At 51.2% G+C, this 24977-nt stretch overlaps 1 protein-coding gene across 1 annotated transcript; it reads left to right on the top strand.

The window, feature by feature from the left end:
- Positions 1–7377: 7377 nt before the first annotated feature.
- On the top strand, positions 7378–19768 carry Rac2 (Rac family small GTPase 2). Its single transcript, XM_041672205.1, has 7 exons — positions 7378–7531; positions 9531–9602; positions 14936–15053; positions 15534–15596; positions 15993–16152; positions 18582–18714; positions 19096–19768. Exons 1-6 carry the CDS (start codon positions 7497–7499, stop codon positions 18710–18712), a joined length of 579 nt encoding a protein of 192 aa, XP_041528139.1. The 5' UTR covers positions 7378–7496; the 3' UTR covers positions 18713–18714; positions 19096–19768.
- The last annotated feature ends 5209 nt before the right edge of the window (positions 19769–24977 follow it).

Below are 24977 nucleotides of genomic sequence, written 5' to 3'. Positions count from 1 at the left end.
TGAGAGGGAAAAGGAGGAGCTGGCTAAGGCATTGCCTGCGAGGATCTGAAAGAGTCCTGCAGGGCGGTCAAGAACAAGGGTCTAGACCTCCTCCCCCATCCAATCCAAGGACCCTGAAGGTGGAGGGAAAGCAGCCTCCAGAAGCCACGCCTGCCAGCATACGCACGCGCAGAGCTGTAGCCCTGCAGCTGAGAGAGGCGGGGAATCCACCTCCTCACCCAGCGGGAACTCCTCAGACATTCCCACGCCGGTACTTGGTGCTGGGAAGAGAGGAAGCTATTCACAAATAGGGAACGAAGTTCAGGGTGAATAATTAATGGAAACCAAGGAGGTGCCGAGGACAGAGGACAACGGGAGAGGAAATAAAAAATGCGTTATTCTCCTAGATTAGTCTAGATGGGACTGGAGGAATCAGCCGTGAAGGTCACCTGATGATGGGACCCAGATAACAGGGACTCTAGCTGGAGGCATTCTTTTGAGAAGATTTTATTATTTTTAAGTTATGTGTATGTGGGGCAGAGTAGGCACACACGAAAGCAGTTGCCTCTGGAGGCCAGAAGAGGGAGAGACGCCATGGCGCTGGGGTTACTGAAGTCACTTGATGGCGCTGAAAACTGAGCTCGGTCCTCTGCAGGACCAGTCTTCCCTCTTAGCCCTGAGCCTTCTCTCCAGCTCCAGGAAGGCATTCCTAACACAAGCCCTTTAAGTACTTTTGAGTTTGGACTGTGCGAAGATAATTCCCACTCAAAAATAATAGGGAAATACCTGAATGGTAGCTAACGCTTTAAAAGCTTTTATGTTGCTTGGGGAGGTTAGGGTGCTGGAATGACTGTGCTCTTAACGGGATGGATGAGCTGAAGACTGGTGTGAAGGGCCAATGGGGTGCCTAAGGTTGAGTGAGGAGAGGTCTCAGAGCCCCACACTGAACCAGTTTCAGAGAGAGAGAAACACTGGAAACCTCTAGAGCAGCAGATGCAGCCAATAGGGAGCTTCCCTCACCCATCCGTCCACATCCATCCACCCATCTATCCATGCACCTATCCATATCCCTGTGTATCCATCCATCCATTCATCCACCCATGCAGGTATCTATCCATTCATCCATCTCTGTCCATCCATCCATGAATGACTCCATCCATCCATTCATCTATGTATCTATATATCTATCTTGCTATCCATACATCCATCTGTGTATCCATCTATCCATTCATCTGTACACCAGTCTATCCTTTCATTGCTTTACCCATCCATTCATATTCATTCATCTGTGCATCATCCATCTGATACATTATGCATGTATGCATACATACATACACACCATAATGCAACATATCCAAATGTATACCTCCATCTATCCCTCCATCCACATATCTACCTACCTACCTGCTTATTTATCACCTATTTACCTACCTACCTATTTATCTTCTGTCTGTCTGTCTGTCCATCCGTCCATCCATCCATCTGTCTGTCTATCTATCTATATCTGTCTATCATCTATCTATCTGTGTATCCATCAGTCCATTCATGTCCATCTACCTGAGGTGGCTAGGGGAGCTAACTGCTGAGAGGGCCCCAAGACCTGGACATCAGACCCTGGTGATTCTGCGTGTCTAGGTTTCTGGTCAGGAAAGTCACCGATGAAGAGAAGGCCTGTATTCTTACCAGGGGAGGGGAAATCTCCCGGGAGAAAGTCCCTTCATTGAGCCCTGGTTGTACTAAGTGGAGCCTCCTGAGTGGGTCTCTTGCTCAGCTGTGGAGGGAAAGACTGTCTGGACTGTCCCAGTGGCTGAGGGAGGCCCATGGAGCTGTAGGGGGTGAGGAGGAACAGCTGGCACTCTGGGGGAGAGCCTCCCACACTGGTGTCTGCCCAGAGCTGCCCCTCCCCTTTTCTCGATCCTGTGGATTGATCATTCAAGGCAGAGAGGATCCTAGTCCATATTCTGCCCAGCCCTAACTCTGTCACACACCCATCAGGATTAGGGGAGATTAGGTAGATAGATTAGCTTTCCTTTTTTTTTTTTTTTAAAAAAAAAGTTTATTTATTTATTTATTTATTTATTGGTGTTACAAGACAGGGTTTCTCTGTGTAGTCTTGACTGTTCTGGAACTAGCTCTGTCAACCAGGCTGGCCTTGAACTCACAGATCCTCCTGCGTCTGCCTCCCAAGTGCTGGGACTAAATGCATGCACCACCACCACCTGGGTATTTTTTTAATTACTACATTTAAAATGATTTATTTGAATTATTTATGTGTGGGTCTGGAGAGATGACTCAATGGTTAAGAACACTGACTGCTCTTCCAGAAGACCTGGGTTCAATTCCCAGCACCCACATGGCAGCTCACAATGACCCAGTTCCAGGGGATCTGACACTCTCACACAGACATACACGTAGGCAAAAATACCAATGTACATAAAAGCAGAAAAGTTAAAACTATTTATTTGTTATATGTGTACCTGTGAATACTGTGTGCAAGTTTGGAGGTCAGAGGGCAACTTTTGGGAGTCACTTTTTTTTCTTCCACCATGTGTAGGTTCTGGGGATTGAACTCAGATCATCAGGCTTGGCAGCAATCACCTTCACCCACAGAACCATCTTGCCAGCCCTATTTATTATCTTTTAATCTTATACTGTGTGTGTTATTGAAGCACACATGTGGCATGGTGCCCGTGTGGAGGTCAGAAGGCAAGCTCAGGAGCCAATCCTCCTCTCCCCTTTGCTTTGAGGCAGAGTCTCTTGTCTAGGCTAGCTAGCAGCGAGCTTCAGGGTCTTCCTGCTTCCACTCCCATCTCATAGTAGGAACATCTATATTGTGACGTCACCCTACTCCACCTGGCGTTTATGTGGGTTCTGAGGATTTAAGTCCAGGTTCTCCTGCTGTGTGGCAAGGATTCTTCCTGCTGAGCCATCTCCTTTGCCCCAAATGATGTTTTTAAACCTCTTATTTCCACATTTGAACATCAGCTCTGGCCAGATGTGGGATAGACTGGCTGTTTAAGGTGAACATTTTTAGGGAGATGCTACAGTTCTAAGGTTGTGTGTGCCTAATGACATCACCTCAGGGTTTAGAAAGCAAAGACTGAACCGGAGCTCAGGTGGGGCTACCATCATAGCAGAGATTCCATACCTGGCCTTGGTAGCAAGGACTAGCCAGACAGTTATCTTTGTGCCATTACAGAAGACGGACAGGCGAGGCTAGCATCTCTGATGGTAGATGGTGTGGCGTCAACTCACGTCTGTTTATTAAAAACCCCACAAGCCAGCACTCAAGCCTGTCACCCCAACAGGAGTCAGCAGGATGTGGCGCATGGTATTCTGTAAGTAAAGTATTGCAGAGAGGCAGCAGCCTTTCCTGGACTTGTGCACATGAATGATACACTTTCAAGTGGCACATTATGAAAAAGAAAATCACAAGCTTATAAAAATATCGAAATTGGTAAATTGTGTGTGTACACATGTGAATATCTGTATGTGCACATGCACATGTGTACAAGTGTGTGTGCTTACATGTGTGAGTGTGTGTACACCTGTGTATATGTATGTGCACATACATGTGAATATGTACGCATGTGTGTGCATGCAGGTGTGAGTGTGTGTAAATGGAGTTGGAGTTTTCTTTTGTCCTAATTGCCTGGTCACACAGAAGCTTAATATTAATTTGGCCTATAGCTCAGGCTTATTATTAAGTAGCTCTTACAATTTAAATTAACCCATTTCTATTAATCTACATTTTGCCACATGACTCATGGCTTTACCTGTCCTCTAGCATCTTGCTTCCCCTGAAGCTGGCTCATCTCTCTCTGACCCTGATATATTCTTTCTCTATATATCTTCAGTTTGGCTTTCCTGCCTAGCCTTATTATAGGCCAAATCAGATTTTATTTTATTATAATAAAATATATTATTTCCTGCCTTGTTATAGGCCAAATCAGCTTTATTATCTATCAATGAGAGTAATACATATTCACAGTGTACAGAAGGGTTATCCCACAGCATTTCCACCTTTCTGTCTCACCCAAAAGGAAGGCTTTAACTTTAACATAGTAAAATTACATATAACAAAACAGTTATCAAGTAAGAATTATGTTTAATATTAAGCTTTTGTGTGTTTATTTGGGACTTGTAGGGATAAGTCCCGCCCCTTAGGGGGCGTGTTCGCCTCGGGCTAATGTTTACTTATAAATCTGGCGAGCAAGCACGCTAGCAGCGCTCACTTCTGCTTTCCTGGTCTCGGCAGGAACGGTGGTTCTGTAAGTCTATTTCCCCATTAAAGCTGTATATATTTTTACAATCTGTCTGCATTCATTTACGCCGTTACAGGGACTGAGTTGTTGAGGCGAAAGAAAAGCTCCGCCTCCATTTACAAGTGTGTACACGTGTATATATGTGTGTGCACACTGGCGTGTACATGTTCCCCCCTGTGAGCTCAATGTGGAAGCACAGCAAGAGGGTCGCATGGATTGGAGAATGGCTGGGGACAGTCTGCATATTGTCAGGACTGACTAAGCAGGGTGACAGGGTTCAAAAAAGACATCATTGTCACCTATAACATCTCTGTTCATCTGGAAAAGTGTTCAGTAAGATTAAAGAGAATAAAACCCAAAGCCGCTGTTTTGGAGAAGAGCGGTGAGCATCTTTAATGGGCAACGGGCCTCCTATGTTTCATATTAAAACGTCAGAAGAATCTTTTCAAGCCGGGACTGAGGCTCCATGTTTGACACCGCAGGCTTACGCGGGCTTTCTATGAAGATTCCAGTCAAGCCAAGGAATTAATATTATAAAACCAGGAGAAGAAACAATACTGTCATTCTTTTACTAGCGACAAACTGCAAATCACTGCCAGGCTTGTTAGCAAATCCCAGAGTGAGCTGTGACAAAGGCTGGTGGAAGGGTTTGGAGAGTAAAGGGGCTTGCTGCCAAGCCTGAGGACCTGAGTTTGATCCCCAGGATCCCACACATTTTCCTCTGGCCTCCACAGATGCAGCCTGACAGGTTGCTTGCATGGACACACACACAAATAATTGTTTTTTTTTTTAAATTTAAAAAGCCGCCATGAGATTTTCGCCAAGTTTTCCACATGCATAAATCCAGTACGCAAAAGCTGACATTTCCCCTACATACAGGGAGCAGATAGAAAATTCAATTTGAAAATTATTAGCTACAATAGTGCTGAGAGTAATAAGGTATCAAGAAATAAATCTTTTGAAAAATGTGCATGACCTTTCTGGGAGGAAATGGCAGAATTTTATTAAAAGATAAAAAGGAGAAAGTGAGGACACAAATAAGCAGGCAGATGGAATGTTGCAAAGACGTCCGGCCCACTCGCAGCTGCAGGTGGAATACAGAGCTCCTGAAGCTTGGACTTCCCCTCCGTGACGGATTCTAACCTCGACCATGAACCAGAATAAACCCTCTCCCCTGCAAGTGGCTTTGGTCAAAGTATTTCCTCAAAGGGATAGAAAGAGAAACTTAGAAAGCACTAGTGAGATCAAATCAACATCCCACAAAAACTAAAAGCAGTCCTTGTATCATTTAAAATCCACTCCATGTGTAAAGGTCACCATGTGTGACAGGCACCTTACACACTTAATAGAATAGCTTTTTTTTTTTTTTTTGGTTTTTGGTTTTTTGGTTTTTTGAGACAGGGTTTCCTGTGTAACAGTCTTAGCTGCCCTGGAACTAACTAGCTCTTGTAGACCAGGTTGACCTCGAACTCATAGAATAAGAATGTTTAAGAAAGACTCAAAGAGTATAAGTCATTAGGGAAGAAAATGTAAAGTTGACCACATACAAATAAACATTTATAAATATGATAGCTTATACAAAACAATCCCAAGACTGGAAATGAGCTGGGCAATGTTTATAGCAATCTACACTTGAAAGTCAAACGCTGAACTTCTCCAAAGAGAGGGGGACAAAGTAGCTCAGCAGAGAAATAGACAAGGACATAAATAGGCAACTTATGCAACAGGAAACTTAGAAGTCCAATACACAGTTACAAATGCAAATGCCCAGCAAAACACCTGCAAACACGAACAATCAGCAACACACCTGCAAACACGAACAATCAGCAACACACCTGCAAACACGAATGATCAACAGAACACCTGCAAACATGAATGATCAACAGAACACCTGCAAACACGAACAATCAGCAACACACCTGCAAACACGAACAATCATCAACAACACACCTGCAAACATGAACAATCAACAACACACCTGCAAACACGAACAATCAGCAACACACCTGCAAACACGAACAATCAGCAACACACCTGCAAACACGAATGATCAACAGAACACCTGCAAACATGAATGATCAACAGAACACCTGCAAACACGAACAATCAGCAACACACCTGCAAACACAAACAATCATCAACAACACACCTGCAAACACGAACAATCAGCAACACACCTGCAAACACGAACAATCAGCAACACACCTGCAAACACGAATGATCAACAGAACACCTGCAAACATGAATGTTAAATACTTGGCAAGTGTCTCAGTGTCCCTGCAATCAGTTGATATAATTAAAATGGCGAGAAGGCCACATCAGTTTATTGGTAGGGTTTTTTGTTTGGGGCAGTTTTCCAGCTAGGATCTTGCTATATAGCTCTGGCTGGCTTGGAATTCACTCTGTATCCCAGACTCGAGCTCACAGCAATCCTGCTGTCTCAGCTTGTTTGAGTTGCAGGCGTGAGCCACCATGTTGTGACAAATGGCTTGCCAAGTTTCTGTGAGCTTGTCTACTGCATTCGATGCCCCTTCGTCCTTTGCCTCCCCCCCCCCTGTCTTTCTTCCTCCTCTTTCCTCTTCTCCTCCTGTCTGTCCCCCGCCTTTGCCTTTTACTTTCATACTGGCCCCTGCTTAGACAGCCCGCCCCACAGCATCCTCCATAGGGTGTCACATTTTGCAGCCACCAGCTCTCCCTGCTGGTGACTCTGAGGCCACCCGGTAGCTCTCCCATGGCCGCGGCACCTGTGATGCAGTTAGCCTCTCTAGAGGCTAGGAACTCCAGGACAGCCCCATTTCCTGCATCTTAGAGGCACCAGCTCCCAACACAATGCCTGACACATAGTAGGCACTCATTAAGGGCTTACACCTAGCATCTAGGCCAGCTGACTTTTGGGAGGACACAGATTCTTAGAGATCAACTCTGAGGCTACCCTAGATCAGGAAGTGAATCTCCAAGCCCAGAGGGTGTCCGGGTTTTTGTTGAAGCCTGGGTCAGGTGCCCATGGGTGGCCAGGGCACAACCTAGCACCTGAGGGGCCCCAGGTCCTCTTCCAGACCACATGCTCCACCCCTTCAAGGCTGTGGGGCAGCAGCTTGGGTAAGTTCCTCTTCCGTTTCCTCCTGCCTCCTGAGCTGGGGTGTCGCTCCTCAGTACAGTGCGGGGCACCTCCCAGCCACTCCATACCGCTGGTGTCCACAGCAACGCTCCTGGTTCCCAAGTGTCATCACTGGCTGCTGGGTCTCGGGTGCAATGCAAGCCATCAAATGTGTGGTGGTGGGTGATGGGTAAGTGCCTGACTGCGTTGTCTCCCACCCCTCCCAGGATGTCCCTGAGACCCTCCCTGGCAAACTCACAGGTTCAGGTCTCCCAGGAGGTCCTGGGGATAGTCACTTCATCTCCTAGGGCCCACTAGGAGCATTTGGGGTGGACGTGGACTGCTCTTTTGTCCTCAGTCCACTCCCTCCCCGGAAGCCACCTGGGTGGAGGGCCTGGGACTGGGGGTGGGGTGCTGCTCCTTGCCTGTACCCTGAGAGCTGGGGCAGGCCTCCCATGAGGACCGGGAATCAGGTTCCCATTCAGGGTGCAGATGTGAGGTAGGGAAATCAGAGACTTGACCTTTGAACCTTTGTTCTCCAGGTTGACCTGGGCTCTGGTGCCTGACTGGCTGCTGCTGGGGCTGGGGAACTCCTGAGACTTTCCGCTCTTTCTGACTCTTACCACCCAGTCCTCTGGGCCAAGGCCTCTGCCCCAGGGGAGGGCTGGGGTGGCTTGAGACAGGTTCCTTGCTGTCCTGCCTGTAGTGTGTGACTCTACTCCATGTGGTGGGGAAGAGGTAGGGAGCAAGAGGAAGCTAAGGTAAGGGCAAGGGAAGGAGGAAGGTAAAGGGGGATGGTGGGGACTTCCAGGGGGCAGGCTGGCTGCACCCCAGCTCAGGGGTTATATCCACTGTCAGGCCTCGGGAGGGACCACAGGCTATCATGGCCCAAGTACTCAATCTCCTCAAGTGCAGTGAGCGGGTCATTTTCTCAGGTATTCCAGCACATTAGGGTGCAGCCCTCAGGTACATGTTGGGGTCTCGCTAGATCGGTCCTGGTATGTTCTAGATGCCCAGCTTCAATTCAAAAGAGGGAGTGGCCGAAGCCTTGGGATCTTTCCTGGTTTGGCTCTGCTGGTCTCACTGGGGGCAGAGACTATCTACCACTCAGATGACTTTATCACGGTCTCTGCTCCAGGGGTGTCAGCAGTCAGCCAGCCGTTATCTGCCACAGCTGCCTTGCTCACTTCTGCTTTGGGTCTGCTCTGGGGGAGTGAGATAGAGAGGGGGTTGGCCGGAAGCCAATGGTTCTACTCATTCAGAGTTACCTTGGTGGCAGCCTGGGGCTTGAGGGCAGACATGTGGGGGGTGGGGAGGGAAGGTAGGCCAGGCTCCTAGAGTGGGAAGTGACTTAACAGAATAGAGCCGGGGAAGGCCCAGAGCTGTCCCTCTGGCCTCTCGGCTTCCTGCTAAATGACCTGGGTAGCCTCCCAGATTGAAAGGGAGACAGCCTAAATGGTGGTCATCTCTATTTGTGCCATTTCTCTGTTGCTCACTGTGTGTGGTCATTGGGTCATGGCCCTCTGTCTAACTTAGTTTCCCACCAGCCCTGCCTACCATCACGGGGCTCGTTTTATTGGTGGGAAGACTGAAAGCTCAGAGAAACTGAGTAACCTGCCTTAGAGTGCAGAGGATTTGAACCCAGGCCCCTCTGGCTAAAATGCCCCATATATTCTAAGGCTAGGGGCATTCCCTACAGACTTTGGCTGTTGTGGCAGCCATGGCACTGGGCTCAGAGTCTTCAGAGTATCACTTAATTCACTGGGAAGACAGACTTGTCCTTGTTGTCTAGATGGGGAAACTGAGGCATAAGGAGCTTCGGTGACTTACCAAAGTTGTGTAGATGGTAGATGGTGGAGTGGGATCTGAGCCCAGGGGTGTGACAGCCTTCTCCAGCAGGGTCCTCTCCTCTGCCCCATGACTGTCTGTTGTCTATCACCTGCACCCAACACACAGGGGGCACATTCGGCTCCGCAGCTCTCCCCGGAAGTAGGGCCCAGACCCATTGCCAGGATTGAAATCTGGATGTTTATGGATACTGCAGGGGCTTAAGGACACGGCCATGGGGTGTCTGGGATTGGGAGACTGAGGCCCAGAGATGGGAGCCTGGGTAAGGGCTCAGATGTCCCCTTGTCTCAGGCATAGCCCGTGACCTTGGTCTCTTCTGCTTTGTGTCTCTTGTCTTTCAGAGCCGTGGGCAAGACGTGCCTGCTCATCAGCTACACCACCAATGCCTTCCCTGGAGAATACATCCCCACTGTGTGAGTTCCGCCTGCTTCAGGCCCTTCTTCGGGCTGCCCGCTTTGGACACCTGAAGTCAGGCAGACTAGCAAAGTTAGAGAGACTCCATCTAGGGGAAGCTGGCCTGTGGTCCAGCTGCCAATGCAGCGACATGTGATAGGGAGGCGGAGGCTCCAGGAAGAGGGACTGTGGGAAGGGAAGATGCCCTTCGCTGGCCAGGAGGAGAATGTGGTGCGGATGGAGCGTGGAGGGAGGGTAGCATAGAGTCTGGGGACCAAATGACCGGGGTGGGGCAGTGCCAGCTGCAGTCTGTGGGAGGCCTGCTTCCTGGTGCAGGATGCTGCCACCAGCTGCCACATGATACCAAGGGGCAGTCCACAGGTGTCAGAAAGAACCCAGGGCACCCCACCACTCACAGGGACGCTACCCAGCACCTTGCACAGGCTCTTCCGGGTCTCCTTCAGTTGTCCCTCCTAGAGATGTTACCCACTGTTTTGCTTTTTAGACCAACACTCCTTAGGCAATTCTATGGCAGGGCCTTTGCACCAGCTTTTCCTGTGTCTGTGGTAATTTCCTGTCTCAACCTTATGTCTACACCCTCCAGGCCCATCTTTGGTGCCCTCCTGGGAAGACTTTGGTCCAGCCTAAAGGTCTGTCATTCCCCAGAGGAGTTTGCCAAATCTCTCCCAAGATCATAAGCCTATGGAGGTCAGGGAGCCATGCATTTTTTCTTGGGTTCTCCCCTACCTTCTCTACATGGTGGTTGACACACAGTGTACTATACACAAGGTCTCATATGCGGTGTATGTACTTTGAGGTGGCAAGGCCCAGGAGAACCATCACACTAACTAGCTAGAACTGCAACATCTACTTAGAAGGCCTTCAGTTGGTGGCCTGGTACAGGATGTCATTGGTACGTGATTGCATTGGGTCCTTGAGGGAAGGGGGTGTTACAATATCCTGATAGCTCACAGCAGCTAAGGGGCTTGTTGCCTAGGGATACTCTGCCTATTGGGCTTCAGAGCCTCACTGGGGCCCTTATTTTTATTTGCTGGGGGAGGGTTGCCTGGAGCATCAAGGGTATATAGAGGGGTCTAAAGTCACCCCCAATCCCCACACCATCAGAGGAGCCAGCAACCCCACTAATGCCAAACCAAGACTCCACTCCAAGTCCTCCACGTGCTTGTATGGAGCTCACTTTCAGAAACAGGGGTTCATCTGTCTCTGTCACCTGCTGGGGGAGGACCCAGAAAAGGGCAGCCAGAAGGGCTGGGTAGACACTGGGCACTGCTTTCTGCCCAGTTGTATCCTAATATAAATGAAGACTGGCAATTGTCCCACTGTGCAAAGTGGAATGGCTTTTGCCACCAGGCTTCTAAGGCTCCTGGAAGTCAGAAAGGGCTGGGGTTAGACCTGAGCAAGAACAGGAGCAAAGGGGATTCTGGCTGAAGGCCTCTGTCACCGGGGTATGTTGACCCTGCCCTTGTCCCTGAGTCAAGACCCTATTCTGTCTTTACTCGCCCTGGCTATGGTGGAGGGCCCACCTGCTCAAGGATTTCAAAGTGATCACTTTCCCTCTGAGCCCACGAGCCTCAGTTTCCCTTTCTACAAGAGACAGGCCCTGGACCGGGAGATCTTAGCCTTGTGCAGCAGCTTCCCTGCAAGGAGGTGGGAGGTGGAGACCAGAGGCTTTCGATGTCCTGAGGGCTTCAGTGCTGGTCAGCCAGATGGGGCCTGACGGCTTGCAGGTCTGTCCCCTATCAGTCCCCCTGTGCTGCTGTGTAGGTGGCGGCTGGTGCCAACTGCTTCTTGGATTTTCTTCTCTGAGATGAACCCGTGGCCAACAAGGTTGGCACACATATTCTCAGATGGTGACACCTGCCTGAGAGTGGTTCTGTGCCGAGTGCTATGGGCACAGAAACATGACAGCTGCCCCGTGCCATCAGGCACAGAGACAAGGGCTCCAATCCTGGCTACCTCCTGATGGTCCAACAAAAGCCTGCATAACCTTTGACTTTTTTTTTCATTTGTGTGGTAGTGTATATACTATAACACCGACTGACCTAGAATTCACTATGTAGCCCAGGCTAGCCTCTAGCTTATAGCTATCCTCTTGTCTCTGTCTCCCCAACAGCCAGGTTCCAGGTAAAAGTTGTGGGGTTCTTTTTGTTTGTTTTGTAGTCTAGGCTGGCTAGTCTAAACTCATTAAGGAGATGAAGATGACCTTGAAGTCCTGATCCTCCTGCCTTCACCGCTGGAGTGCTGGGATTACAGGTGTGCACCAACACATCTGGTTTTATGTGGTGCTTACCAGTCCCTAGGCAAATCTTTCTATTTTAAAATAAATTTCCATAGATAAGCTTTTTTTTTTTTGTGACAGGGTTCCTCTGTATAACAGTTCTTACAGTCTTGGAACTCAATTTGTAGATCAGGCCGACCTCGAACTCACAGAGATCTGCCTGCCTCTGCCTCCCAAGTGCAGGGATTAAAGACATGCACCACCACTGCACATCTTTAAAGTCATTTTTTTTTTCGAGTAGATAAGTTTTTAAAAGCAGAATTTAGGCAGAGCCACAGCCTGGCCTAAGTACCTCAGGTGGATCCCGTTTGTGGTTAAAACTCAGTAGAAGGAGGTATCAAAACTTCCCAAGTTCCACCTCACCTGTCCCATCTCCTCCAGAGTTCAGCCCATGATCCCTGGGCTCTCTCAACTCCTTGCTCTCCCCCAGGGAGACCCCTAGCATGCCTCCCTTCCTGACAGCGTTCCTGGCCTGCAGCAGTCCGCTTCCTCCTTCTCTTCCTCCCACTTTCTTTCCTGCCCATTGAGAACTCTTCAGGGCTGGGGCAGAGCTGTGTGAGACCAGGGCTCTGGTGTAGCTAGCTCACTCCTGACTCTAGAACAGAGTGCCAGTTTCTAGAACATCTCATTGCTGCTGCTGGCAGTGGGCAGAGCATCCTGGCTGGTGGGTGGAGTCTGCTTTGCCCTGCTGTGGGTTGGTGGTGCAGGTTCAGCTCCATAGGGAAAAGATCACCTTGAGATAAGGTTATATGGGACTTAGTCTGTGCTTTCCTTGATGTCCCTGGCTCTGGTGACTCAGTAGGACCAAGCTGGCTTTCCCTTGACCACCATGACACCAGGCCTCCAGTGGGCAGCAGCCAAGTGACCTAGGTGTGCAGCCCCTTGCACATCCTACTCCGTGTTCAGGGTGGGGCTGGCCTGTAGCCAGAGGTCAGGCCACAGAACACCAGGTTGGGTGAAAATTGTCCCGCCCATCCTCACTATCTCATAACATGCCCAGCAGCTACTCTCACCACAGTGGCTTCTCCGAACTGGGGAACAAGTCCCGATGCCTGGCCCTGCCGCCTACCAGCCTGGGAATCCTGGGTAAATCCACTCCTTCCCATGAACCTACTTCTATCTAGGAAAAGGGGTCACAGCAGCCACAGTGATGTACATGAAAGACGTCTGACGAAGGGAAAGTGTGATATAGTCCAAGTATGTGTCATGTTTCTTGAATTCAGCAGCTAGGGTGAGGCTGGGTGGGGAGAAACTGGAGACATTGATAGTAAGCCTAGACACTCTCAGTGGGATGATTTGAATGATTCCCATCTCACTGAAACCCAATAATGACCCCAGCAATGGGGAAGAGAGTGAGGCCCAGAAAAGCTAGTTGGCTGTCCCTGAGCCATACAGCCAGGTCAGGGTGAACCCTGCCCTTCTCGAAGCTCAGACAGCTGCCCTGGACTGAATCAACCCCTATGTTGTTCATTTTATTGCCCCCAAATTGATGCCATAGGAAGAGAAAATACCCTTTGAGCCCAGAAGACCCAGAAAGACAGATGACTTTGCTGCAAGGCATCTTGGGAAGACAGAAGGTCCTGATCTCTCCATTTTATCGGGGCCCCAAATAGCCCAGGCACCTGCCTTCCTACCTTGGCCAGCCTTGCCTCCCAAAATGTTCTTCCGAGATTCACAGGAGTGGTTCCCAGAACAGGCACAGAGCAGACCTACTATGTGTCAATTGTCTATCCTGGACTGGTCTCAGGGCAGAAAGGGACAAGCTGGATTCCCCCCTCCCTCAAGGGGTGTTGTTAATGGGGCTGACCTGGCTGGGACAGAAAAATCTCCCTGGGGTGTTCCAGGGAGTGACACGGAGTCCTGGGGAAGATGGGTGGCAATTAAGGATAGGTGGAACTACTCGGATAGGATGAAGTGGTGAGCATAGGCCAGCTCAGCAGCCAGGCAGTGTAAGCCCGCCTTGTGAGGGAAGAGCAGATGGAGAAGGTAGAAGCTCGAGGTCTCAGTGGACCAGGTCTTGACCGGGTGCGTGCTTGGACTTAGGAGGTCAGATGATGCCTAGCTCACATAGACAGGCAATGAAGGTGTCCCTAGAGGCACAACTGCGACAGGGTGCGGCAAGTCTGCTGGACATGGACACAGCTTCTCCCGTCGGCTGGTCACTCACTGGCTGTGTGGCCTCGCATGGGGTCATGACACCCTTCTGATCCTGGCCCCATGCCCCAACCAACAAGCCTGCTTCTTTTCCCTAGGGGTATGAATAGTGGGGGTTTACTCCCTAAAGCCCCCTCCACTCAGCGTGGAGAGCTGGGCTGGGCTCTCCCAGGGCTTCCAAGTATTCCCTGTCTCAACACTTGCTCAATGGGCTCCTGGTCCAGTGTCTGACCTACACCAGTGCAAGGCCACAGGCTCACAACTGATATCTGTCTGTCTGTCCTCTAGAAGGGGCCTAGCGCAGCTACTCATCACAGGAGTGAGACAGCGGATCCTCTGCAGCTCCTGCCCTTCCAGAAGGCTCAGGACATGGTCCCTTCATCTCCCAGATGGCTCTGGCAGGGCATCAGCTCACTAGCATCTTCATTGGCTCTCACTTTCTGTCTCCTTCCTGTTTCCCTCTGACAGCTTCCTGGAGTTACCTCCCGAGTGCACCCCTCTCTGCCTCCTTCACTCAGGGATTGCTTCAGGGGGACCCAGCTCAAATGAGGGACCAATGGTCAGTCACTCAGCAGACATTGTGACGATTAGGTGCACAGCACAGGAGGAAGGTTAATGTCCATTCTCGTTAACCTTTGGGTGCATGGCGCACAACCCAGCAGTCACCTTTCCTGAGGACGAGTGGAGGCAGGAAAATGACCGAGATGCATTTTCTTCTTTGTTTACTTGTCTTTGGGGTGTTTTTAATGGTGCCCTTCAGTTGGGAACACAGCCAGCGGCACAGTGCTGTGTGACTTTGGGCTAGTCCTATGGCTCTGAGGAGAACAGCCTTGGCCTGTGCTGGAAGTCCTGGCGGGGCTCTGGGTTTGAGGCTGACCTGGTCCTTCCTGCTTCCCACAGGTTTGACAACTATTCGGCCAATGTGATGGTGGACAGTAAGCCTGTGAACCTGGGGCTGTGGGACACGGCAGGCCAGGAGGACTATGACCGCCTCCGGCCGCTCTCCTACCCGCAGACGGTGCGCACCTCTGTGCCTCATTGTGGTCCGGGTTTTGATCCTGTTCCATCTGCTGCCCATGACCTTCTTGCCAGCTGTACCTGCTCAACCCTGAGTCTCCTTCTGAGGCCTGTAGGGCAGAGCTGAGCTACGATGCTCCCCAAACTGTGCTCCTTCAGCCCTGCTGCCCCCAGTATCCATGCCCTGAGATGCCAGCCTTTCTCAGTGTTCAACAGGCAGAAACTACCATGGTTTGTGTGAGCAGCCAGGCCAGTGTGTCTGGTCTGGGGTGGGCAGGAGACCTGTTGCAGATAGTTCTGTGTCTTCTGGGTCCATGGATCTGGGCTCTCTACCCACCATGGCAAAGGGAGGGTCAGACTGCCAGGTAGAGGGTTACACAGCAGTGGCAGGAGCTGGGGCATACAGGGAGAGGGCTGAGGGGGTGGGCAGACAGGACTCTCTGGCCTCCCTCTTGAGAACCCTGCCCTGCTCTGTCTCCAGGATGTGTTCCTCATCTGCTTCTCGCTTGTCAGCCCGGCCTCCTATGAGAATGTCCGAGCCAAGGTGAGCCTCAAGGGGGCTGGGGACACATATAGGTGGCACTGAGGGAAGGAGGGGTGAGCTGTTAAGGTCCACTCTGGATTAGGAGAATCCAGGACAGAGGGTCACTAGTTTCCCACAGGGCCAGTGAGGAGAGAGTCTCCCTGGGCTGGGACAGGAAGCGTTCTGCCTGCTTCTGTTCCCTGTTTCTCTCCCTGCCCAGTCTCGTGCCCCCTCTTATCAATACACAACCACCTCTCTTGACTCTTATCTCCAAAAAAAAAAAAAAATCTTGCCTTTTTTTTCCATGCCTGCTCAGCTCCTGTTGTACCCTGTGACCCTCTTTCTCCCTTTGCCTGGTGCCCTGGGGATTTATGTCCCACTTCCCTCTGCTCTCTCTCCTCTCCCCACCCCTGCCAGTGGTTCCCTGAAGTGCGACACCACTGCCCCAGCACTCCCATCATCCTGGTGGGTACCAAGTTGGACCTGCGAGATGACAAGGACACCATTGAGAAGCTGAAGGAGAAGAAGCTGGCTCCCATCACCTACCCACAAGGCCTGGCACTGGCCAAGGATATTGGTATGAGCTCAGAGAAGGGGAGGCTGAGGGCTGGGGGTGGTGCCTGAACACCCTTGTCCTAGGGTTATGCTGTGTGTCGAACTCTGGCTTGCTTCAAATCATTGTACCGGTTGTGTGACCTTGGACTGGTTACTTGGCCTCTCTGTGCTTGTGCTCGTGTTTCTCTGACGGGAAGGTGTAGCGGTAATGATGGCTTCTGCCATGTTGGGTGTCTAGGCTCTCAGGTCCCAAGAGCAGCACTGCACAGGGGGATTCTGTGTTAGCTGGTCATGGCGTCAGCCAAGTTTAGACCCTGAAGCGAGGGACTGATGGGAATAGATTGAAGCAGAGGAGGAAGGCACAGCCTATGGCTGACTGGAGCACAGGCAGCCAAGTCAGGTTGGGTTGTTTCTGGGAGGCTTCCTGCAGAAGGTGTCCCTGCTGGGGACTTGAAGGGTGACTCATTCCTTTGTGCCTGGCCTGGCCTCCCTTACTCCACTCATTCTGACTCGCCACCAGTCACTGTGTGCCTCCAAGAACCAGGCGGAGGAGGCTTGACCCTTTAAGGTCATTCAGCTGGGGAGGTGGTGGCTGCAATTGAAAGCAGCTGGAAGAGGGCTGCTGGTTGGGTGAGTGGGGACACCTTGCCCTGGCTAAGCTCTCCATCCCCAGGAGACCTAACTCTGGGTCTGGCCTCTCCCATGGTGGTATCCTCTTGAGGTAGAACCGCCAGCTAGGTCTGGCCTCCACCCAACCCTGCACCTCTTCCTCTGCAGGAAATAGGGGGAGGGGCTCTTTACAGGAAGAGTAACCGCAACCTTCCTGTGACTAGCTGGTTGTCATGGCTGTCTCCCCAGGGGCCTCTCTGCTGCTTCACCCTGGGCCCTTAGCTCTAGCCTCATAAATGTCAGGGACATATTCCAGCTTTGTCTTCTTAACTAACTTATTCCCAAACTGGTCTGCATGGTTTGGGGGTGCATTAGAATTGCTCCCCCACCTGTCAAGGTGAAGTTCATGGTGTGGGAATGACATGGTTGTAGGAACCTGAGGCAGCTGGTTAACAGCCACAGCAAGGGAGCTGAGAGTAAGAACGCTGGTGCCCAGCTCACTTTCCCTTCTATATGTCTTTTAAAAGCGGGATATTTTTATTTATTCTTAGACAGTTTCATAATAGTAAACAATGTGTCTCGATCATATTCTCCCTGAACTACCCCGTCATTCTACCCAGACACCTGACACATGTCCATCTTCCCTTCATGTCCTGTGTATGTGTGCATGTACGTGCATGTGTGTATGTATGTGTGCATGTGTGTCCATGTATGTGCATGTATGTGTGTCCTTCTGCTTGTGGTTCTTCTTCTCCCTGAGGCTGTTTCATTCTCTGTAAGGGACTGAGAGCCCCTCTCTTCCAGCTACCCTTGAGAACATCCCAGCCTAATCTCCAGGAGCCTGGGTTCAGAGTGCCTCACTATTGGTCACAGAGATTGGGCGCCCCAAGGAACAGAGGCCAGGAGCCCCCTCTGGAATAATGGTCAGAGACCAGGCCAGGACCCTGGCTTCATCTTCTCGGTGATAAAAGAGTGTCCTGGGAATGTTCCAGGGACAGGAAACGCACAGGTGTGACTGACCAGTGTCTGGCTCCCTGAAGCTCCATTTCCTTCTTGCTGCCTTTGGTCTCCCAAGCCCTGGCTTTGGTGACTTCCCCTCCAGTGGGGACCCCTCATCCCTGTTATGTTCTGGGCCTTTCGGATCACTGGGATAGGGAGGGCCACTGTTTCCTTATTTCTGTCAGAAGTTCCTGCCCCAGAGAGAAGAGCAGAGGGCACCAGCAAGGGCACCTGGCTCCCCTTCCTTCCATTTTCCTCCCTCAGTGCTCTGAAATCTCCTGATCTTTTGTGTTAGGGCTCTGTGTTCAAGTTGCAGGGGACAGGAAGTCATGTAGACTCCTCCCAGGGGTCAGTCTTCTGAGGGCTCAGATGGGTTCTCTATTTTCTTCCTCTCACTGAGCTGCCCGGGGGCAGGCAGGTCTCATTGCCTCTGTTCGCCTTGATTTCCTCATATGTCGGGTTGTGACTAAATGACAGATATATTGGGGTGTCCTCAGCCCTTTCCTGATTAAATGACAGATATATTGGGGTGTCCTCTGACCTGCCCAGAGGTGTCAGCTTCATGTGGAAGGACTGGGAGATTTGGTCATGGAAGCAAGTCCTGTCCTTTCACGGGAAGGACTTTAACCTGCCCACTTTCCAAGCAAAGGGCCTTTTGTTCTAGAGAGTCTGGCCTGCCCTGGGGCCTCCACCTTCCTCACTGAGTCCTGCAGGAGGAAGTTGAGGTACAGAGAGGCTGATCCCCACTTGGGTGACACTCCCACTTGGCGATGCCCCCTATTTGGGGTGACACAGATGCTTCTCCATGACTCAGGTCCCCGCTTCCCTGCTGTTCCTTTTCAGATTCAGTGAAGTACCTGGAATGTTCTGCGCTCACCCAACGGGGCCTGAAGACTGTCTTCGATGAGGCCATCCGGGCCGTCCTGTGTCCACAGCCCACACGGCAGCAGAAGCGCCCCTGCAGCCTGCTCTAGGGGTACACACCTCTCCTCTGCTGCTGGAAGGGCACTTTGCCCCTGGGCCTGGGCCTCAGGTCACTGAGAGCAGCATTAGACAAGGACAGAGGGCCATGGGTATTAAAATAGCCTCAGGTGCCCCATTATGTGTGGGGCTTATTTCCTGATAGACACAGCCCAAGGAAGCCAGAACCTGCCCAGTGACTCAAGCCAGAACACAGGGGCTGCCAGGCTCTCACTCAGCCCATCCTGGCCACAAAAGCCTAATGGAACCAGAGAATCCCAATAGTACCCAACCCACAGCAGGATATGTGGGGGGGCAGCCCTGGGGAAGGCAGAGGTTGGAAAGAGCCGCAGGCCTGGATGGCCCTGATACTGACCTTTTCCTGTGTCCCTTCCAGGTCTCACCCCAGTCCTCCCAATCTTGACCCTCCAGGATCCTTACCGAAGGAAGCCCAATGATGCGCTGATGGGACATGCTGTCCCCTCCCTGTGACGTTTCTTCCCAGACAGCTGCAGAACTTGCCTATCTCCTCAGTGGAGGTCCCCTGGGATGGGAGAATGTTGACAGGCCATGCCCTACCTGGAATGCTCCCGTGTTCCCAGGGACCAGAGGGGAGCCCCAAGACTCAGCCAGTCAGTCATCCTCATGTCATACAGTGTCATACACCCACCTGATCCAGGCCTTCCTGTCTTCCCTCTCGAAGCTTCTGGTTTCCACGGCCTCCCACCACTGTGTGTCTGCAGGGACAGGGTTTCCTGCTCCAATACCCCTGGTCTGCCTTGTGGGCGTCATCTCCTCCCCTGAACCAGAGGGAGAGATGCGTGAGTCTGCTCCTCTCTTCTCCTTTTTTCCGAAAACCATAGAGCAAATCTATTGCTGTAAATCTCTCGTCTGCCCAGCTAAGCAAGGGGCTCAGCCCACCCCTACCATCTCTCAAGACTTCCTACTCTTTCCAAAGGGTCCTGAGCTGTATTTTCTTGGACTGTCCACCTCACCCTGCCAGCCAGGACCCAAACCGCTGCAGATAGAAAACACAGCTCTCTTGCTTATGCAGAAAATAAATATATTGATTCGAGTCAGAATTGCTGTGACTTCGGGTGCAGCTTGCTCAAGGCATGGCGGAGGGGTCCAAATGATGCCACGGAGTTTGCCTTCCTGTCCCTTCTGGCTCTGTCTGCTGCTGGCTGACCATTTTCAAGCTGTTGACTCTTAGGGCTTGATCCTCTGAGCTCCAAGTTCAGGCAAAGTTCGAAGGAAGAGTTACTCTGATTGGACCAGTTTGTCTTAGGCCCGCCTTCCACCAGCTGTCTGTCAGAGGGACGCCAAACTGTGATCACAAGAAATAGGAGTAGAGGTGACCCCCAGGAAGCTGGGGTACAGGGTGGGGGTGGAGAGGATGTGTTCTCAAGAAAAACAACCTTTCTAGAACTGGATAGGTGTTCAGAAGCCAGAGAACCATATGGTAAATATCCATCTCACCATTACTGGTTCCTGCCCCAGCTGGCACTAAGAAAAACAGATTTTTTTTTTCCTGTTGTTTTTGTTATAGCCTGAGTTGACCTCAGACTGGCTATCCTCCTACCTCAGCTTCCTAAGTGCTGGGATTATAAGAGATTATCTTCATGCCTGGATAATGTTGAAATTCTTGGTAGGGAGTTTAGGCTGCTATGGAAGTTGAGGAGGTGCCCGTATCAGGTACCCCAGGGCCTGGCCCTGAGACAGTCCCACCTTGGGCATGACACTGCCTGAGATCCCCTGTCCTCCCAGCACAGTTCCACTGACCATCAAGTGCTACCATAGTTTCAGGGATTTTGTGACACAGACGCTCCCACCCCCAGGACCTGAGACCCTAAGTGACTGAGAAGAGATGGTTCACCCTGAAAGTCTGGAAGACCAGTTCCTGCCAAGGAGTGCCCAGTCTCTCCATGTTCTGTCTCCTAGAGTCCCAACCCCCACCCGCAGTCCACAGCACCCCCCTTTAAGGGACTCCACCTCCAGAAGGGCTGGGTACAGCAGGGGAAGCCACTGTTCTGAGCTCCGATCATGTGAGGTCGATCTTTCAATGTATTTCCCCGACACAGAAAGAAAGATTCAAATCCACACTTGCTGGGTGCTCCAACATGGTCGGGAGGACCTGCACCCAGTCAGGCTGGCATGTTTAAGGTCTGGGTGCCCCTATAGTTAGCCAGAGTCCCAGGGTGCCTCTTTTAGCTCCCGGCTCCTTTCTGTGCCTGATACTGAGCAAAGACTTCCGTGATATAAATCCGTAGATCAAAACACAGAATCGTTCAAACTATGGCCCTGAGTAGTGAAACCCCTTCTCCCTGCAGACTGCATAAAAGCCTCCCAGGGCTTCACCCAGAGCCTTTGAGAGCGCTGTCACTCACCCGTCCGCCCTCAGCTTGCTTCTTTCTCATCTCCGCCTTCACTTGGCTCAGAATCAAGTCCCTGTTACTTCTGTAACCTGTGTAAGCCTTTCTTTCAGTTCCCCAAACACAAGACCAAGAACCTAGAAAACCCTACACACCAGAAACACTCCCATGACCTTTCTTCTCCGTCTGTTGCTCACCTGCCCACCATCCTGGGCCCTGACCCTGTGCTCCTTAAACACCCTGTGCTGGGATGCGGTTCTGCAGTGGGTGTTCAGCTCCCCCGGGCCACCCTGGGGCCCTTGCCTTTACATCAACGGTAATGATACAAAACACCACTACGCCTCTCCCCCACCCCCACATGTAATCTCAGTCCCCATCATGTCACATGGGGTGCTGCTAGTCATGGCAAAGGAAGAAACAGGCCCTGGAAAGCCTAGCAGTCAGTGCTCAGATGGAAAAAGCAGCCTGACCACCCTCCCCTGCCCCGCACCCCTCCCTTCCACCATTCTGCTCTCCATGCTTAGAGAATCTCAGCTTGAGGCAGGGCAGTAGCGTGCTTAGCATGAGACAGAGCACTTGTTTTCAGGGGCTGGAGAGACGGCTCAGCAACTAAGAGTGCTTGCTGCTCTTTCAGAGGACCCAAGTTTTGTTCCTAATTCCAGCTCTGGGGGGATCTGATGTGGGCACCTGCACCTATGTTCATTCAAACACACACACACACACACACACACACACACACACACACACACACCATTAAAAAATAGATATTTAAAATAAATATACTTGTTTTCTCAGCCTTCGGGGCTCTGAGGTCACACTATTTTGGCTAGCCACACACAAGGAGAGTCGGTCAGAGAAGTGGCTTCTGGGGAGAGAAATAACAGAACTGGTCTCCATGGTCCTCTGTGCTGGGAACTCTGATGGGATGTCTGGAGCAGCTACTGCCATCTTGTGAGCTTGAAGCCACAGCATAAACAGAAGCCAGCTGCTCAGAACGGGGGACAGGATAAATTGAACCTGGGGCCCAAAAGCCTCAGTCAGCCTCGTTCTGGGGATGGAGGACGAAGGGACCACGTGCTTGTTTTTACCACAGTTGATGGGACTTTCTGCTGACCTTTGCTGTTGGCTGAGGCCATGGACCCTGAGCTCAGAGGCTGAGACTCAGAGGCCTCTTGGACAGAAAATGGCGTACCGTGAACAGCGGAAGAGAACATCTTTTGAAACAGGAAGAAGCACTGGGTAGGCTCTGGAGTGAGGCTTACTCCCGCAGCCTCTCAGATCACCCACTCACGTGGTGTGTGGCCTGAGAGGGGCCAGGGCTCAGCCCTCTCACCCAGGACATCATGGCTGGGGTGCCAAGGCAAGAGCCTGCCTGACCGGACCTCCTCTTCTGAAGCTACTCCCCACCCCCAACACCCGGCTGCTTTCTTCCTTCTTCCAAAGCAGGGATCTTCTAGCCCCATAGTCTCACGTCAGCTCTCACTGGCCAGGTCTGGACGATTGTCACCCCAGTGTCCCCTAATTACAGCCCCTGATGGCACTGCCCCTCCTGCGCTGGGCCTTGTCACAGACACAGTGTGCCACGCTAAGTGTCGTCTATACTTTGCTGCTTAAGAAATGTGTAAGACCCATCGTTCACTGGCACCTGAACTCATCTAGCAGGCTGTCATGGAGTCTGTGGGCAGCACCATGCCCTCAGGAGCTCCTAGACCATCTAGGAGGGTCCCATGTCACCAGAGAGTGGGGAAATGGCCCCTCTGTATTAATGCCCCCTGTGCTCTCAGTCCCATATACCCTACTGGCACTGACACTCAGTATCTGGACTCTGACGTCATTCTTTATGTGTTCTGATCCCTTGCTTTTTCCTTTCACCACGTGCCGGACGTCTCCCAGCCAACCCCAAATCTCCACCTCCTCTGCTGCAAATGTCCTCACCAGTCTTGCTCCCAGAGCCTCCTGTCACAGTCAGTCATGCCACATAACAATCGAACCCCTCCGGGTGAGGGCTTCACTGTGTCCAGGTCCACTCCACGTGTTTCTCCTTAGACAGCAGAGCCCAACACTGCTGGGCCATGCATGGAGTCGAGTTTTTGAAATCTGGAGCAGGGGTGGTCGCCAAGCGACGGTTCACTTGTTCATCCCTCGTGCACGGTGTTCTTGTTTTCATGTTGTGGATGTGACATCACTTCAGAGCAGCTAGGACGATGTCTTCACAGTGGAAACAAATTCAGCTCACACTTGGTCCACCTGTTCCCAAGACTGAAGTCTTCTGCCCAGCACTAACTAGGGTCTTAGTGGTAACACAGAACAAGACAGCCTGGTCACTTCCAGTCTAGGGGAAGCACTCAGGCAAAGTCCTATTCATAAACAACCAGCAATAATGACTGAGGCAGGCAGAGGCGGGAGACTGGAGCTCAGAGGTGCTGGGGGCAGGGCTTTCCCAAGTTCTATGGCAGTGGGGGGCGGGGTGCGTGGTTGCTGGGGCTGAGACCGCAGGGTAGGGAGAGTGCCTGCTGCAAGGAGCCAGGGTGAGTTGTCAGCACTGGATTTTGGAGGTGTGGATTTGGATTCCATTTATTAAAAAAAAAAAATGCCTGAGATACACAGTTTTTTTTAAATATTTATTTACTTATTTATTATGTATACAATATTCTGTCTGTGTGTATGCCTGCAGGCCAGAAGAGGGCACCAGACCTCATTACAGATGGTTGTGAGCCACCATGTGGTTGCTGGGAATTGAACTCAGGACCTTTGGAAGAGCAGGCAATGCTCTTAACCGCTGAGCCATCTCTCCAACCCCGAGATACACAGTTTAAAGGAGGTAAGAGTCCTTTCCACCTGAGGTTTCAGAGGCATTGGCAGGTGGTGGATTGATTCCTCCCTTTTAGGACCACAGCAAGAATGGGCCATCATGGAGGAGGGACCCGGTAGAGGGCAGCTTGCTCATCTCAGCAGCCGGCAAAGCAAAGAGATAAACAGTAAGAAGCCAGGACCAAGACAAGGTCTCAGAGACCCTCTTCCTCAGATTGGGCTCCACCTTCCACAATTCTGCTCCCCAACAGTCCATCTGGAAGTAAACTCTCAATGGATTAAATCTGTGGTTAAGTCAGAAGCTCATCATCTAACCATTTCCAGAAATGGCCACGGACACCCAGGGTGTTCTCTACTAATGTCCTAGGTGTCTCTCAAGTCAATCAAGTTGACAATCAAGATTAACCTCTTCAATCCCACGCATGTTTGACAGCCTAACACACTTCCTGAGGCCACACTTAACCTCCAAATGAAGACAGTTGCAAGACGATCATTGGACACAACACGGCTGCCCTGTGAATACCCAGCATCGCACCGAGGCTTTCTCCAAAAACCTCAACGGTTTCAACACTGATTAAAAGTTCAAACGGAGGCTGAAAGTCAAGGAAGATTTACAAAATCAAAAAAAAAAAAAAAAAAACAAAAAAACCACACAGTAAACACACTCACTCTTCCAGAGCGAACAGGAGACTAGAAAGAAGGTGTGAGGCCATCGACCCAACAGGGCAACCATCAAATCCTGCAGATCCACGTTTTGTATCCAGGGTACATGGTGACTTAATGTGAGCTTGGACCCCAGCACTCTGGCTTTGCTGGGTATATTGCACACGGCCTCTCTGCAGGTTTGGCTCTGCTCACTGGCTGTGGGTTTCCTTGGCAGCTGTCCCACGCCTCTGGCTTCTCCAGCTCCCCATGGTCTTTACTGCACCTTCAGTTTCTCCTCAGTTTCACACATTGCCCTCCCAGGGACTGACTCCGGCACTCTCCACCTGGCCTCCTGAGCTTTCCTTTCAACTCTGGCTGGATGCCTCCATGATTGTACAACTCTTCCAATTTACGTGCCTGCGAAGCCAGTGTCATATGAATGGCACAAGAT

Source organism: Microtus oregoni, unplaced genomic scaffold (assembly GCF_018167655.1).
Source record: "Microtus oregoni isolate MIOR12 unplaced genomic scaffold, Mior012 000022F_ref0000154, whole genome shotgun sequence".
Taxonomy (NCBI): domain Eukaryota; kingdom Metazoa; phylum Chordata; class Mammalia; order Rodentia; family Cricetidae; genus Microtus; species Microtus oregoni.
The sequence above is the reverse complement of the archived record's forward strand: the minus strand, read 5'-3'. Positions and strand labels throughout refer to the sequence as shown.

Excerpts from the sequence above, each read along its gene's own strand:
- Rac2 (XM_041672205.1), top strand. The coding sequence starts at position 7,497 with ATGCAAGCCATCAAATGTGTGGTGGTGGGTGATGG. Across the intron at positions 9,603-14,935 it reads GGAGAATACATCCCCACTGT|GTTTGACAACTATTCGGCCA; the intron begins GTGAGTTCCGCC and ends TGCTTCCCACAG. Across the intron at positions 15,054-15,533 it reads CGCTCTCCTACCCGCAGACG|GATGTGTTCCTCATCTGCTT; the intron begins GTGCGCACCTCT and ends CTCTGTCTCCAG.